A 17,385-nucleotide genomic window follows, 5' to 3' on the forward strand; every position below is an offset into this window, starting at 1 on the left:
GACAATGCTAGCCACTCGTGCTGTGGAAAAGTCAGAAAAAGTACTAAAGGAGCATTGGCCAAAGATACCAAGACAAGCACCAAAGGGCAACACATCAAGAAATGAGATGGGGATATCAGAAATTTTAAACTAAACTAATTGAAAGGGGCAATTCAATCTTCAGTTCCACTAATTGTGTTCACACTACGTACAAAAACTAGATATTTTGTTATCTGCAACACAATAAGCTACATAAGGTCATGAGAAAATCATGCTGCAGGGAGAAAAATAAATTCCTACATTTCAAAGAAGCAATTTCAGAATGTAAACCTTGTAAACCTCTCCATAATTTTGTGGAGACTGTTGTACCAGTACTTTCTGTATTGTATTGAAACAATTTTATATGTGTATAGTGTGTTTGTTTTTTACTTCTGCATCTTTATTTTGGCGTCTAGAGCTGAGCAAGTCATCACTGCAAGTGCAGTTCACCAAATACCATTTTAAGTATTAGTAGTTTCAGTATAGATCAATCTCCAAAAAAAAACTTTCATATATTTTTATGAATTAGTAGTTCCCCCCCACCCCCCAGGGGATAGTTAGTGCTCACGTAGTTTACATTTTTCATTTTTTAACTGTTTTTAGAAAGATAAGATAGACAGGTTACTGGTAGTGTATAGCATGGTTTTTTCTATGTGAAGTTTTGTGTCAGTTCATCATATTTGTTTAAAGATAATGTAAAATTTTACAATGTGTAAGAAGTGTATGAATTGTGGTATGTTAGTGGGTTGGGGGGTATGTTCTGAGTTGTGTAGCAAATGGTTTCAGGGGAATCTAGCTGTAGGGTTACTGACCTGCAATTTACCTCAGCAGTAATGCCGCTTCGTTGTGTGTCGGTCTTCCTGTTTCATGTTCATCTCCCTGCTATCATTTTGTTGAGTGACATTTTTTAAACGATGAACATGACACTGTATAGTAAGAGTTTCAGTCTTTGGACATTTATTGACACCAGTAATATAGCAATGATCAGAATGTATTTAATAATTTAGACAGTTCATATATCATTGGTCAGCAATACCTACCCTATGATTGTTTTGGTAATGGCACCATTTCTACAGTACACTTTAATTGTAGAGTTCTGACTGGCAAATGATGTCAAGTTGATTTTAGTAACTTAGTCATTGCACATAGCAGCTGTTTACTTTGTACATCTGGACATGAAATAACTTATTACATGATTTTTACAATTTAAGTATGAAGTGACTTTTGTACTGATTATGTATTCACAAAGAAGTTTATATTTCAGCAGCTAACTCTGGGACTGTCTGACTGATATGAACTAGTGACACAGAGATGTTGACAGTTTGATTATAGGGTGCTGACTGTCTTCAACACTCAGTACATATTGTTGACAAAATGAGTAGCCTCTGACTGTGAATAATTGTCCTGCACATCACTTATATAGGTGCTTAAGAATAAAAATTAAAATTACATATTAATTATGAAATCAAAACATTGCAAATTTAGAGTACACAAACCTATAATAAGCAAGACAGTGGGCCTATTTATCTATGATCTATATTACCAGAAAAAGAGCAAGTGTATAGTTACTATTTTATGTACATGAATTCTACTTCTGCAGGGATTCACAGAGCTTTCAAGAAGTTACTAAAAATGAAAACTGCTCCAGATTGAATAATTAGCAAACTAACAAGTTCTTCCAGTACAATTGGCCATTTGTTGAATCAGAAAAAAAACTGAGCCATGGAAGTATTGTATTAAATTTCGGAAATAACCATTATTCAAAATTCAAAATTTATATAACACAATATTTCTAAATAGGAAGGGTTTGAAAAAAGTAAAATGTTTGTTGAAAAGAGGAAAATTAAGGCTTTTTAAATGAGCGAATTCACTTGAGAAACAAACCTCTATTTGCTCGCTAAAAATTTCACCTCTACATGCTTTTTTATGAATCTTAATTCATGGATATCTGGTTATAAAAGTTCTTTCCAGGTAAATTACAGTATTGTTAGTGACTGAAATTACACAATGAATAATAATTCTGTCTGAAACATGGCATGAATAAGAAATTAGCTATTTTGTGTAACTTTTCCACTAAATGGGATCAAATAAAAGAAATATATATATATATATATAAAACAAAGGTGAGGTGACTTACCGAACAAAAGTGCTGGCAGGTCGATAGACACACAAACATACACACAAAATTCAAGCTTTCGCAACAAACTGTTGCCTCATCAGGAAAGAGGGAAGGAAAGGGAAAGACGAAAGGATGTGGGTTTTAAGGGAGAGGGTAAGGGGTCATTCCAATCCCGGGAGCGGAAAGACTTACCTTAGGGGGAAAAAAGGACGGGTATACACTCGCGCACACACACACGTATCCATCCACACATATACAGACACAAGCAGACATATTTAAAGACAAAGAGTTTGGGCAGAGATGTCAGTCGAGGCAGAAGTGCAGAAGCAAAGAAGTTGTTGAATGACGGGTGAGGTATGAGTGGCGGCAACTTGAAATTAGCGGAGATTGAGGCCTGTTGGATAACGGGAAGAGAGGATATATTGAAGAGCAAGTTCCCATCTCCGGAGTTCGGATAGGTTGGTGTTAGTGGGAAGTATCCAGATAACCCGGACGGTGTAACACTGTGCCAAGATGTGCTGGCCGTGCACCAAGGCATGTTTAGCCACAGGGTGATCCTCATTACCAACAAACACTGTCTGCCTGTGTCCATTCATGCGAATGGACAGTTCATTGCTGGTCATTCCCACATAGAATGCATCACAGTGTAGGCATGTCAGTTGGTAAATCACATGAGTGCTTTCACACGTAGCTCTGCCTTTGATCGTGTACACCTTACGGGTTACAGGACTGGAGTAGGTGGTGGTGGGAGGGTGCATGGGACAGGTTTTACACCGGGGGGCGGTTACAAGGATAGGAGCCAGAGGGTAGGGAAGGTGGTTTGGGGATTTCATAGGGATGAACTAACAGGTTACGAAGGTTAGGTGGACGGCGGAAAGACACTCTTGGTGGAGTGGGGAGGATTTCATGAAGGATGGATCTCATTTCAGGGCAGGATTTGAGGAAGTCGTATCCCTGCTGGAGAGCCACATTCAGAGTCTGGTCCAGTCCCGGAAAGTATCCTGTCACAAGTGGGGCACTTTTGTGGTTCTTCTGTGGGAGGTTCTGGGTTTGAGGGGATGAGGAAGTGGCTCTGGTTATTTGCTTCTGTACCAGGTCGGGAGGGTAGTTGCGGGATGCGAAAGCTGTTGTCAGGTTGTTGGTGTAATGGTTCAGGGATTCCGGGCTGGAGCAGATTCGTTTGCCACAAAGACCTAGGCTGTAGGGAAGGGACCGTTAGATGTGGAATGGGTGGCAGCTGTCATAATGAAGGTACTGTTGCTTGTTGGTGGGTTTGATGTGGACGGACGTGTCAAGCTGGCCATTGGACAGATGGATGTCAACGTCAGGGGAAGTGGCGTGGGATTTGGAGTAGGACCAGGTGAATCTGATGGAACCAAAGGAGTTGAGGTTGGAGAGGAAATTCTGGAGTTCTTCTTCACTGTGAGTCCAGATCATGAAGATGTCATCAATAAATCTGTACCAAACTTTGGGTTGGCAGGCCTGGGTAACCAAGAAGGCTTCGTCTAGGCGACCCATGAATAGAGGAGAGCCTTGGCAGGTCGATAGACACACAAACATACACACAAAATTCAAGCTTTCGCAACAAACGGTTGCTTCATCAGGAAAGAGGGAAGGAGAGGGAAAGACGAAAGGATGTGGGTTTTAAGGGAGGGGGTAAGGAGTTATTCCAATCCCGGGAGTGGAAAGACTTACCTTAGGGGGAAAAAAGGACAGGTATACACTCACAAACACACACATATCCATCCGCACATACACAGACACAAGCAGACATTTGTAAAGGCAAAGAGTTTGAGCAGAGATGTCAGTCGAGGCGGAAGTAAAGAGGCAAAGATGTTGTTGAAAGACAGGTGAGGTATGAGCGGCGGCAACTTGAAATTAGCGGAGGTTGAGGCCTGGCGGATAACGAGAAGAGAGGATATACTGAAGGGCAAGTGCCCATCTCCGGAGTTCTGACAGGTTGGTGTTAGTGGGAAGTATCCAGATAACCCGGACGGTGTAACACTGTGCCAAGATGTGCTGGCCGTGCACCAAGGCATGTTTAGCCACAGGGTGATCCTCATTACCAACAAACACTGTCTGCCTGTGTCCATTCATGCGAATGGACAGTTTGTTGCTGGTCATTCCCACATAGAAAGCTTCACAGTGTAGGCATGTCAGTTGGTAAATCACGTGGGTGCTTCCACACGTGGCTCTGCCTTTGATCGTGTACACCTTCAACAACATCTTTGCCTCTTTACTTCAGCCTCGACTGACATCTCTGCTCAAACTCTTTGCCTTTACAAATGTCTGCTTGTGTCTGTGTATGTGCAGATGGATATGTGTGTGTTTGCGAGTGTATACCTGTCCTTTTTCCCCCCTAAGGTAAGTCTTTCCGCTCCCGGGATTGGAATGACTCCTTACCCTCTCCCTTAAAACCCACATCCTTTCGTCTTTCCCTCTCCTTCCCTCTTTCCTGATGAAGCAACCGTTTGTTGTGAAAGCTTGAATTTTGTGTGTATGTTTGTGTTTGTTTGTGTGTCTATCGACCTGCCAGCGCTTTTGTTTGGTAAGTCTCATCATATAAGCATTGGTACAAGACTCCATCTTGCTTATGGCCCTGTTAGATGAAGCTAGACCAGAACTGGGGAAGGTATGGATAGAGAATGTAGGGAAGTGGAACCTGGCAGTCATAAGTGCAATAGGAATAGAACATGCTGAGATCGTTTCATTTTGAATGCTGAGAACAGATTTAGTCAGAACAGATTTGATAGTGTGGTGAGGTAGGTTAATATGTGGCTTGATCGAGTGCTGATGACTGCTGAAAAGGCACAGATTGTTAGAGTACGTGTAGATCAGTTTTACTGGACATGGCCTACACCTGAACTGGGTTGGGAAGGGTTGGTTGGTTAAGCTAATAAGTGACAGCATAAGTGGTGAATCTCATCTCATTTATGGTCAAATTCCAGTGATAGTTTGTAGAGGGACTAGACCTTTTTTAGGGTTGAGTCACGTAGGAGGTATACCTGCTTGAAGAAGGGTCTTTTGATGCTGGAAGTTAGTTCAGTAAATAAGGAGTACAGATCAGGAGGTGCAGTAAGTTTATTATATCAGAATATAAGGGATGAAAGGAGTTTGTTGCAGGATGGAGGATTGGCCATTTATGCAAGATGAAGTGTTCCATTCAAAAGAGATGACATATCAAATCACTCTAAAGACCAAGTATTTGAAGGCTGTGCTGAAGATTTTGAATTTTCATGGAAAAAACTTTTCATTGTGGGCCTCTACAAATCCCACAGTTCAGGCTACAGGACTTTCCTCTCCTTGCTTGACGTTGGCCAAGGCTCAATTTTTAAGAAAGACGTGAAGTTTATTTTATATGGGGGATATCAGTATAAACTTTCTGACCGATTCTTCGGAGATAGGAATGTTATTGGATGTACTTGGCTTTTACAATCTGGTACAGTCAGTGTAATTTCCCTACACTTTTGTCTAGTTGATCGACACATTACGTGAAAAAAATTAGTATGGCCTGTCAGATCATGATGCACAGATAGTAATACTGAAAGCAATCAAGGCAGAGTCATATCCCAAAGTAGTAAAAAAAAAAAAGATTTAGAGGTATAAGTCCATGTGCAATGCAGACATTTATAGTCTGTCTCGAATGGTAGATTTCACAAGAAATTTACAGTACAGATTAGAAAGTCAAATATAATAAATATCTTGAAATGTTATCAAAGTTTTTGACAGCTCTTACCCATCAAAAAGTTGTAGGCAGATAAACAGCCAATTTGGTTAACTAATGGCATTGGAATATCATGTACCAGGAAACAGGAACTGTTTCATGGTATTAAGGCAGTCAAAACCTGGTTGCAGAATTTCTCTATAGAGGATGATGCAGAGTGCTGAAGAATATTATCAGACAGGCTAAAACAATCCATTATATCAAGAGAATAGAAAACTCTTAGGACAAAAACTGCATTGCTAGATTTGAAAGAGGTATCAGGTTTGAATGTAAGTGCTGAACATCTTATACCTCTCTTATATGAAAGTAAAACAGTTAGGTAGTCCACCAGAGTTTTGCAAAATATTTAGTAATCACATCTTGTCAGTTGTCGAAAATAAATCAAAATTTTGTCGGTGCAAGTAAAAATGCAGAACTCTTAAATGCTGGTGTTCTGATACAGTTATATCATATGTGGATACAGGAAAAAACAAAGGTGAAATTGACTCGAGTATTACGTCATTAAAGAGTAAAAACTCATGGGTATGATAAAATTTCAAGTAGGGTTACAAAGATAAGTGCACCATACAAATTTCTATGCTCAGTCACCTGTGCAATGTGTTTCTGAGATGGGGTCAGTTTCTTGACAGATGGTAATACTTATTGGGGAACCTACTTCGTAAAGGGTGAGGGAGAGAGATAAGTAAACAATGACTGGTCTGTCAGTATTTGTGACAGTTTTTGAGAAAGAATTGTATAGGAGACTAGTGGCATGTCTCAGTACCCGGAATGGTCTTTCCTTCGTGGTGGACCACAGTTGTATAGGATTTTTTGCGAGAAAAGTCTGCCATTTGACCATTAATTGTTCATTTACTTTATGCAATCATGATTTTGGCTTTATAGCCATTCTCAAGTGCATGTTGAACTGAAAATTAATGAAGCATACATATCATACAGTACAGGGCACAGGAACAAGCCAATCCCCTACCTCCCCCCATGCTCAATTCCAAATCTGTTCCATCCCTCAGCCACCCCAGTACCACCCAGTTGGCCTCAACTGTCCTCTTCTCCCTCCCCATAATGCTCACACTCTGTCACTTGCCCCCCCCCCCCCCCCCCACCTCCTCCTTTCTTCCTCTACTGAACAGTCTTGGTCTATTATGGCGACTTCCATATTTTAGGAATGTGCAGAGAATGTCATTGAGCAGTTATAAATCAGGATCTTTCAGTTCCTGCATTTTGTGTCAGTCCCGCCACTTCACATGGGTTGTGCAAGCTGTTGCTTCAGTGTGGCATCTATTATGTAAGTCTCCATGAACTGGCGAATTATGATTTTATAATAATGCAGCCATGTGTTCGTTGAGAGATCAAAATTTTACTGTGTGTCTAAAATGATTATATTTACTCTCTGAGTATGGAGTATTACAATGTATACCCAGAAGAGGCTGTTATGAACAAGTATTACAAGGACACATAAGCATTTAACTAAATAAATATCCACCTTCCCTTTCCTGGTAATACCCTTGGCAGAGCAGAGCTCATGTGCCTCACTCAATAGTGCTGCTTTGTTATGCTCTCTGCCACTGTTTCGACATATGTTAATGTCAGTTGATGAACAGAAATAGGGATCTCACAGTGTGTGTGTGTGTGTGTGTGTGTGTGTGTGTGTGTGTGTGTGTGTGTGTATATAATATATATATCTCTATCTCAGAAACATGTTTTTTCAGTGATGGCAGATGGATCAGACATATTTTAACACAGAAATAACGTAATAATAGCCTGCTCCTATGCCCTGCACTGTATAATATGCACACTTCATTAATTTTCAACTCAACATGCTCTTGAGAATGGCTCGAAGGCCGAAATGTTGATTGTGTAAACTGAACGAACAATTAACAATCAAGTAGTGAAATTTTCTTTCAGAAATTCAGTACACATAGTTTGCTATCAGACTTCTGGTTTAGTTTCAGGAATGGTTTACCCACAGAAAATGCAATTTATTCTTTTTTGTGTCAGGCTCAATAAAGGCTAAACAAGTCCGCCCCTGGTAGCTAAGTGGTCAGCGCAACAGTCTATCCTAAGGGCTCGGGTTCGATTCCTGGCTGGGTCGGAGATTTTCTCCGCTCAGGGACTGGGTGTTGTGTTGTACTAATCATCATTATTTCATCCCCATTGACACGCAAATCGCCGAAGTGGCGTCAAACCGAAAGACTTGCACCAGGCGAGCGGTCTACCAGACAGGAGGCCCTCATCACACGACATTATGTTATATAAGGCTAAACAAATAGGTTGAGAACAGTAAGTATTCTCTTTGATTTAACGAAAGTATTTGATTGCGTGGGTCATACTTCTCCACAGGTTGGAACATGTTGCTCTTTGCAGATGACACAAGTGGTGTTATGGAAGATAGAGGATGTAATGTATAAATGGTGTAGGTAACATGGTAGTTGGTAAATCAGCATATGGCTTTCAGAGAACAGATTAATGCTTAACTGCAACAAACATCATGCATATAGTTTTTGACTCCAGCGAAGGCGAAACTTTACTGTCCCAAAAAGGTCAAATCCTCAGGAAAGTCAACCATTTTAAATTCTTAGGGTTGAGGATTCTTCATAGTTTCACATTCAGGAAGTGAATGCTATTATCTTCACTGTAAGAATAATTGCCATTGGCTCTGACATTGAAACATAAAGACTTGTTTACTTTTAGTCTCTTATCTCATTTGGTATTATATTTTGGGGCAATTTTGCCATCCCTCTACTTATATTCCATCATGGGCTTTGTTATTGATATTATTGTCCCATTCAGAAGAAACTGCAACATCATTCAGTCAATGCTAGACAGAAATATGATGTGCACTTGTATAACACTTCCTGAACATAGGAAGACGGAGGATAATGATGGCGTTTCCTGGAGTAAAATATTCTGGAGATAAACTACTCCCCTGTTCGGTTCTCCGGGTGGGGAGTATTTCAGGTGGTGCCATCAAAAGAGATGAACATTTTAATTTCAAGATTGGGACATGGAACATGGGAACACTCAAAAACTGGAAAATCTGAAGAGAGAAATGGACAAATGTGAAGTGAACATAATGGGTTTAAGTGAAGTGAGGTGGACAGATAGTGGTGAAATAGTATCAGGTAATTACACAATGTTTTATTCCGGAGGTAAAAGTTTTGAACGTGGCATAGCGATAGTGATGGGAAATGAATTAGTGCAAAGTGTGAATAAAGTCGTGTGTCATAGTTACCGTTTAATGTTTGTGAAAATAAGTGCAAAACCAGTAGACATTCTAATAGTCCAAGTGTACATGCCAACATCAGATCACAATGACGAAGAAGCGAAGAAAATGTATGATGAAATAGAAGACATCATCCAGTCTGAAGGAACAGGGAAAGTAAATACCATAATCATGGGTGACTGGAATAGTGTGGTTGGACAAGGCAATGAAGCAAACATTGTTGGACAATATGGATTAGGAAAAAGAAACAACAGAGGAGGAATGCTAGTGGAATTTTGTCACCGAAATAATTTGGTGGTGATGAACACTTGGTTCAAGAAAAGGAAGAATAAACTGTACACATGGAAGAACCCAGGTGATATTAACAGATATCAGATAGACTACATATTTGTCAAACAGAGGTTTAGGGGCAGTGTGAAGGACGTCAAGACTATGCCGGCTGCCGACATCGACTCGGATCACAACCTTTTGGTTGCAGATATCAGCACAAGGCTGAAGAAGACCCGACAGCATGGGAGGAGAAAACAGAGATGGGACTTGGAAAAGCTGAGAGAGAATAACGTGGCAGTAAGAGAATCGTTAGAGAAAAAATGTAACAAAGTGAGACACAAAAATACAAGTGCTAGTGCGGAAGATAAGTGGCAAAATGTTAAAATGGTTTTGTTAAATACTCTGAAGAGTGAAGTTGGGAGGGAAACAAAGAGAGCGAGAAAACCCTGGATCACCAGTGAGATGCTGGAGAAGATGGAGGAAAGGAGGAAGCGTAAAAATGTTAATGAAGAAGAATACAGAAGACTTAACAACACCCTCAGGAGGGAAACAGACAAAACGAAGGAAAAGTACTTAGAAGAAATGTGTGATGAAATAGAAGAACTACAAAGAAGAGGAACGTACAACGTCATGTACCAGAAAACGAAGGAACTGGGAGAAATAGAGAACAAAAGTGTAAGGACATTCGGAATAGAAGATTCTAGAGGACAAGTGGTTATTGAACAAGTGGAAGTGCTGAAAACATGGGAAGAATATATAAGGAAACTATATGATGTAGAACATCGCCCAGTGACATCAACATAGAGCCAGAGGAAGCTATTGACGAAGATGAAAAAGGGCCCAGTATACTGACAAGGGAAGTAGAGAAGGCGACAAAGGACATGAAGAGTAGGAAAGCTAGAGGGGATGACGACATACCAGTGGATTTGCTTAAAGAAATCGGAAATGAAAGTTTGAAAGTTCTGACACAACTCATAAACAAAATCTATGAAACTGGACAATGGCTTGAAGATTTTTGGACGTCACAACGGTTACTCTTGAGAAGAAAAAGCAAGTCAAGAAGTGTGGTGATTATAGAACAATTAGTCTGATATCCCATGTGGCAAAGATCATTGCAAGAATTCTAAATAGACGGTTGGAAAACAAAATCGAAGAAGTGATGGGAGAAGACCAATTTGGCTTCAGGACAGGAATAGAGACCAGAGACGCCATTGGCATGATGAGGATATTGTCAGAGAGAGTTTTGGCCGTTAACGAAGAAGTTTGCGCTTGTTTTATAGACTGGCAGGAGGCTTTCGACAGAGTCAATTTGGAATATGTTGATGAACATCCTTAAGGAAACAGGAATCAGCTGGAGAGATCAGAGACTTATAAGGAGCTTGTACCTGGGACAAAGGGTAAAGGTACAACTGAACTATGGAGAAATGAACATTGTGGAAATAGGAAGGGGAGTGAGACAAGGATGTTGTCTGTCGCGAAGTCTCTTCAACCTGTATGGAGAAATGCTGGCGAGAGAAGTGCTGAAAGGATGCGGAAACTGTAAAGTAGGAGGACGTCTCATCAATACCATCAAGTATGCAGACGACCTGGTAGTGCTCGCCAAAAATCTGAGACAGCTGCAACACGTGATGAACAATTTGGTGGAAACGGGAAGAAAATATGCCATGGAAATCAACATCGAAAAATCAAAAGTGATGCGCATACCAAAACATGAGAAACATTTGAAGATAACTGTTGACAATCGGAAACAGGAAAATGTGAATCAGTTCAAGTACCTGGGAAGTTTTATTACAAAGGATGCCCACTGCACCGACGAAATCCGAGCAAGAATCCCCATGGCCAAAGCTGCTTTCAACAAGAAGAGGACTCCGCTGACCAGCAAGTTGAGTTTGGCATTAAGGAAAATACTGCTAATTGTGCTACATTTGGAGCATTGCACTGTATAGAGCAGAGACATGGACCATGAGAAAGAAGGAGAAAAAATACTTAGAGAGCTTTGAAATGTGGTGCTGGAGGAGAATGGAAAAGATAAAGTGGACTAATCGCATAAAAAATGATGATGTACTGCGAAGAGTAGGAGAGAAGAGAAGTATTCTGCATACAATTCTTCAGAGAAAGGCCAACTGGATTGGACATGTACTTAGACACGAGGGACTCATACATGATGTCATTGAAGGGAAACACAGAGGAAACGCAGGACGAGGAAGAAGAAGAATTCAACATCTGGACAACATGAAAGATGGAAGGAGATGCAACAGACTGAAGGAAGAAGCTGAAGACAGGGAACAGTGGAATCAGAAATTCTCCATACGAAGACATGGCCCTGCCACTAGGCAGAATACTGACTACTACTAATAATAATAATAATAATAATAAGCACTGCACAGCAAGATTTGCACTATTCAGCTGGTTTCACTTCAGTAGGCCTTCAGCAGAACTGGGGAGGGGGGAATTGTGTGACCCCAAGTATTCAAATCGAAGTGAAAGATTTCCTTGTAGCACACTCCTTCTATTCTTACAGAAGTTCCTCACAGTGCCTGAACTTTTCTCTGTAATGTGTTATTTATTTGTATACTCTCTCACAGTTTATTTTGCATTTTATTAATACTTTTGTTAATAAATTTTTAAGTTAGAATTCTGTAAATTATGTAGTGACTCATTCCATGACAACCTGAAGCCGATAAGTAGATAAATGAAATAAATACTGAGTGATGTTTCCAGCAATTTGAATATCTGACATCTTTTTACAAGAATATCACGTGGAAGGGAGTCTAATGCTGTTTAGTGTTCTGTGACAATTGCAACATCTTCATTTTTCAGACTGTTAATATCTGTGTTTTTTTTCTTATTGTCAGTCATATAATGGATATGATATGTTTTTGTTCACATAAATTAATTTGTTTGCCTATGTTTATTTGATTTTACAGAAAAATGATGGTGTAGCTATAGACAAGACTGCATCTTTTTACTGTGGAGATGCAGCTGGCAGGGATGCAAATTGGGCACCAAAAAAGAAGAAAGACTTTTCCTGTTCTGATCGCCTGTTTGCTCTAAATATAGGATTAAAATTTTACACTCCAGAAGAACATTTTCTTGGTTATAAAGCTGCTCAGTTCAATCTTCCAGAATTCAATCCGTCTGCCTTGATGCAAGATAAGCCACTCTGCGAACCAGCAGGAACAAAACTGTGTACAGATGAGCTAGAGGTAATTTAATAAGGCACATTTTATTGATTTTTTTGCAAAAACTGAAAGATTGTCAATTAATGTAGTCTGGCAGTAGAAGCTACGCATAATGTAGTGTCCTAAGATTTTGGGGGACGTACTGATGATAATTTAAGATGAAAAATCTTACTGTGAATAGTGGCTATAATAAATGGTTCAGTTTAATTACTTTTTTGTAAAATCAATGGCCATCTTCAAGGAAATAAAAATCAATAACGTAATTTATTTTCATATTTCCATTCACTGTTGGATCACAGAGTAATTTTTATCTGTGTCAGGCAGGAAGTATTCATTACATTCACACTGGTTAGATTTTGTTATTAGCAATGTATTCTAGTTTAAAATTTATACCCTATATAGCTACAGTACTAGTAAAACTAAATAAAGTTCTGCGGAACTTATATTTGGCTCTATAATAAGTGAAGTACCGTGTTTACCAAGGTATAAGATGACCCTGAACGTAAGAGCTGCTCCCCCCCTCCCCCTCTTTTTTAAAGATGTTCCTAGGAAAAAATATATTTTTAACATATTCTGACTCATAAAAATTACTCACTTTTGTTGATTTAAAGTATCTGCCTAAAAAGTTTACATTACACGTATTTGTCATTTATTGTTTGTATTTTGATAATATGAGGAGAAATAAACATAAAAAATTTTGTACATTAATTTTTATCTTCACTGCCTTTTTTGTTTTGTTAGCCTGTCATCTGTGTTATCTTTTATGTTTTGTTAGCATGTCATCTGTGTTATCACTGTTTTAAACCATCATTGTCATCGTCCTAACAGGGCAGCTGAGAAACTTATATCTTCGTTGTCACAAATACTTGGCAGTTTCATCCGAATGTATTGCAATTTCTGAAGTTGTGGTTACAGTGGGACCTCAGAATGCAGCATTTTTTTTTCTGAATAAATAGGGGATTTCACTTCTATACTGACGTGAGAATGTTGTATTGTCTCTTGCTTCCAAACATACCTTTTGCCTGCTGCTCTCTTATTGGCTGTGTAGAACAGGGGGATGACATGCCCCCTATTGTCCCAGTCATACTTCATGATGAGTGTCAACAACATTGCTGCATGAAACACAAAGTATGGCACTAGCTCCACGCTAGGCTTCTACCATGTCCTGCAGAAATGTGTCCTATTTTTGAGTAACTGTTGAATTTTAAAGTCAGTTCGATTCCAGGCACAAATGGATTCATGCAAACTGCAATTTAAAAGGGGTAGATGTTCATAAAAAGTTAAAGTACGCAGTGTAGATTCCCATGGTTGGCAGCATGATGAAATTTGCTGCCAGCACAACACCTTCCCTTCCTGCAATCATCGTAGTTCTCACTTCTCAGTCAGGTTGGTGTCACTGTTACCCTCCAACCGATCTGTAGTGCTGTGTTCGAGCAACAATGAAAGTCAGATGCCAATATCTTCTAGGGTGCAGGTTGTAACTAACAGCATCAACTAGTATGTTAATAAAAGATCACAATCACGATTCAGTCCAATTCTCGTACTGCGCCTGTCCCATGATCTGCTGACATCTGTTGATAGTGTCTACACAACATGTTTTTCCGCCATAATTTATTCTTGTGATAACAGTTGCTGTCAATGTAATGTGGTTGTTATTTGTTAGACATTTAATTCTGGATTAATTTTCATTGTTGATTCATCAGTAAATTATTTTGAGGGACAACATTTTTGCCTTTGAATGGTATCTTCACTTAAAAAACAGCATAAATGCATGCATACAGCATCTGTAGATCTATGAGAACTTTTATTGCAGACCTGTTCAGATAAAACAAAAGTTTGTAAGTTCACAGAATTTAATGTTGTTACCACCTGTGTTTCACAATTGTAAATTTTTAGGCAGAACATTAGATTGTTGTTGTGGTTAGTTCATAGTTTCTCGACTATCTCTTGCACGAGTGCCACAAGTCAAACTGTCACGTGATTGTTTGAGCTAGATCGATGCTGTATCAAGTACTTTGGTGTATCAGGAAATTTCGGACCTATTTGAATGCAACTATTGTTTGTTAACCCTTATTCTTTGGAACTCTTCAAAATAAATTTGTACAAAACCCTGACGGCCAAAGCTTTATCTGTAAATGCAAGATGAACTGTACAATCATCCATTAAACTGTGTAAAAATGTTTACCTCAGTAGTAATAGTTTAATCCGTAAATATAAAATGACACTGTATTTTTCGGATGATGAATTTGAGAAGAAATGTGGTCTTATAATCTAGTAAAAATGGTATATGATTGAAAATCTGTTTTGTAATCTGATCTGCACAGTAGAGGTATATTCAGGAGCTGATGAAGTTGTTTCTGTTAACCATAGATGACATCTTGAATAATAAGTTTTTGGCTCACTTGTGGCCTTATGTAAATATTAATTAAATTTGTGAAGTAGCTATACAAATGAAACTTCACAACCTAACATTTACACACACGCGCACACACACACACACACACACACACACACACACACACACACACACACACACACACACACGATCGCGCAGACACAGCTTACACACACATGACCACCATCTCTGGCAGCATGGATCAGAATGCATCTGTCTCATTGAATGAAAGCAGCAGTCTGGAAGTGGCAGGCAAGGGGGGAGGATAGCATGTTACGGGAGCATGCAGGGACTAGATGGAGGCATGACAAGCCTGCCATGTGTAGTGTCATGAGGCTTTGGGGCAGGGAAGTGGAGGTGAGGACAGAAAAAGAGAGGAGCAGGGAAGGGGAAGGGGAAAGGGAAAGGCAAAGGCAGACAGGTGCATTGGGAGAGGGCAGCACACAAAGAGGCTGAGGGGATGGAATAGTGAGGATGTGATAGGACAGGTACGGCAGAAACTTTTGGGTGGAGGTGGAGACAGTAGATTACCAGGTTGAGGCCAGGATGATTTCTGGTGCGGAGAATGTGTTTTAAGGATAACTCCCATCTACACAATTCAGAAAAGCTGATGGTGGAGTGGAGAATCCAGATAACCTGGGTTGAAATGAAGCATGTTATTCTCAGCTGCATGTTGTGCCACAGACAGGTCTACCACGCTCTTGGCCACAGTTTTGGTGGTGGTTTGAATTATTTTGATGATTGGTTTCAATATGGGATGAATTGCTATTCAGTTGTCAAGTGGGCTATTGAGCTTTGTCATTGCATATTGGCTTGAAAGTGTGGTGGCACAATCTTCAGTTGCTGAAAGCTGCTAGTGAACCTATCTGTGGTGTAGCTCTACATATGACCATTACAGAAAGTAATCAGTCTTGCATTGTACTGTTGTGTTGACAGGTTATAGGTTTCAGAGTAGAAAGTATGTGCCGGAGGTAGTGCTCAAAAGGAACAAGATTAACAACAATTTATTTTGAAGAGTTCCAAAGAATAGGGGTTATTTCAAAATTTTTCTGTTTCAAACTGTTCCTATGTGTCACATTTCAGATTGATTTGGTCCGTAGGTCACTTACCTTTGCCAAAACTATTGCTTTTAAATGTTTCCCAGTTATGTTAAGTGGAAATTCAGTGTGTGTGTGTGTGTGTGTGTGTGTGTGTGTGTGTGTGTGAGAGAGAGAGAGAGAGAGAGAGAGAGAGAGAGAAAAGTAGTTTGTCGGGGGGATAAAAGTGAGAGGATTGTCAATGACTCTAACCTTGTGAGAGCTCTGAAAAAATTGCTTGGGCTACTACAAGGCATCATGGATACAGAAAAATGCCCATTTTTTTGCCAAATAACAGTACATGGACACCTTTTGATCTTTGTTGGCCAGAAGACTCTGCGCCGAAATATCGTGGCAGGACGTTACTGATATCCGGCAGTTCTCCCGTGTTTTTATGAAACAATCAGTACGCCAGGAAAGCTTTAAACATCACCTTTTGATCTTGTCACATGGCAGGTCTGAAGCTGAAGGCTGTAGGACGATGATTATTTCAATTATCTACACTATTGTTAATTTGATGGATTTCTTCATTCTTATTAGGTGTCAGCGATCCCTATCATTTCAGCCTTTCATTCATCCCTTATTATTGATGATATGCCTTTATGAACACACGTCTAGGCATGTCTCCTGTGATTCTTTTCTTCTGCTATCCTTTCAACCACAGTTTACAGCAGTGACCCCTTTTGTAATACTTTTCCAGTTAATCTCTTCTTTATGTGGTAGTTTTAATAATTGACCTCATGTAGCAAGTCTTTATTCCTTTCCCAACTGTTCCATCTGATTTCCAACAGTCTTCTGTAATTAATTTATTCCTCTCTTCTTCACCCTCTGTGTTTTGTACTGTATGGAACTGTGCTTCAAATGTAGCAGAAAACCTTTTTGCCCTGTGGAATGTGTGCTAATTTGTCTATCTTGCGTCTTTCTTCTTTTTCTGTTCTACTTCCGACATAAGAAGTGTGATCATAAAACAACAGGAATTTTGATTTTCTTAAAGAATCTTTATTTATTCATCAACATCAACTTCGTCTCCTTCAGTGTAATCCCCCTCAGACATAATACACATGTGCCAGCACTTTTTCCAATCTTTTAAGCACTTATGGAACTCTGTTTTCATTATGGTGTTCAGCTGTTTCAGTGATTTTGTTTTTATCTCATCAGTGGTGGCAAAATGACATCCATTAATGCCTCTCTTCAGCCCCGGGGAATAGAAAGAAGTTGCAGGCGGCCATGTCCGGTGAATATGGTTGTTGAGGCTTTTTTAGTATTCCTTATTTGACTGTATGACCATAAGGGAGGAACTCCTGATGCACTAGCCTATTGTAATTGAAGAAAACAGAGAGAAGAACCATCAAATGTGATCGAACTTGTTGAATTTTTTTCA

General features: G+C 39.6%; 1 protein-coding gene across 3 annotated transcripts in view; it reads left to right on the forward strand.

The window, feature by feature from the left end:
• The window catches only part of LOC124797869 (bifunctional polynucleotide phosphatase/kinase), a 76,440-nt gene that overhangs the window by 28,890 nt on the left and 30,165 nt on the right, over positions 1-17,385 (forward strand). For all 3 annotated transcript variants that reach the window (XR_007016890.1, XM_047260956.1, XM_047260957.1), the window contains one exon: positions 12,279-12,557. Coding sequence is in view for 2 of the 3 variants with exons in the window: in XM_047260956.1 (XP_047116912.1) it covers positions 12,279-12,557 (279 nt within the window). In the remaining variant the exon portion in view is untranslated. The remainder of the gene's footprint in view (positions 1-12,278; positions 12,558-17,385) is intronic.

This window comes from Schistocerca piceifrons, chromosome 5 (genome assembly GCF_021461385.2).
Source record: "Schistocerca piceifrons isolate TAMUIC-IGC-003096 chromosome 5, iqSchPice1.1, whole genome shotgun sequence".
In the NCBI taxonomy this organism is placed as follows: Eukaryota; Metazoa; Arthropoda; class Insecta; order Orthoptera; family Acrididae; genus Schistocerca; species Schistocerca piceifrons.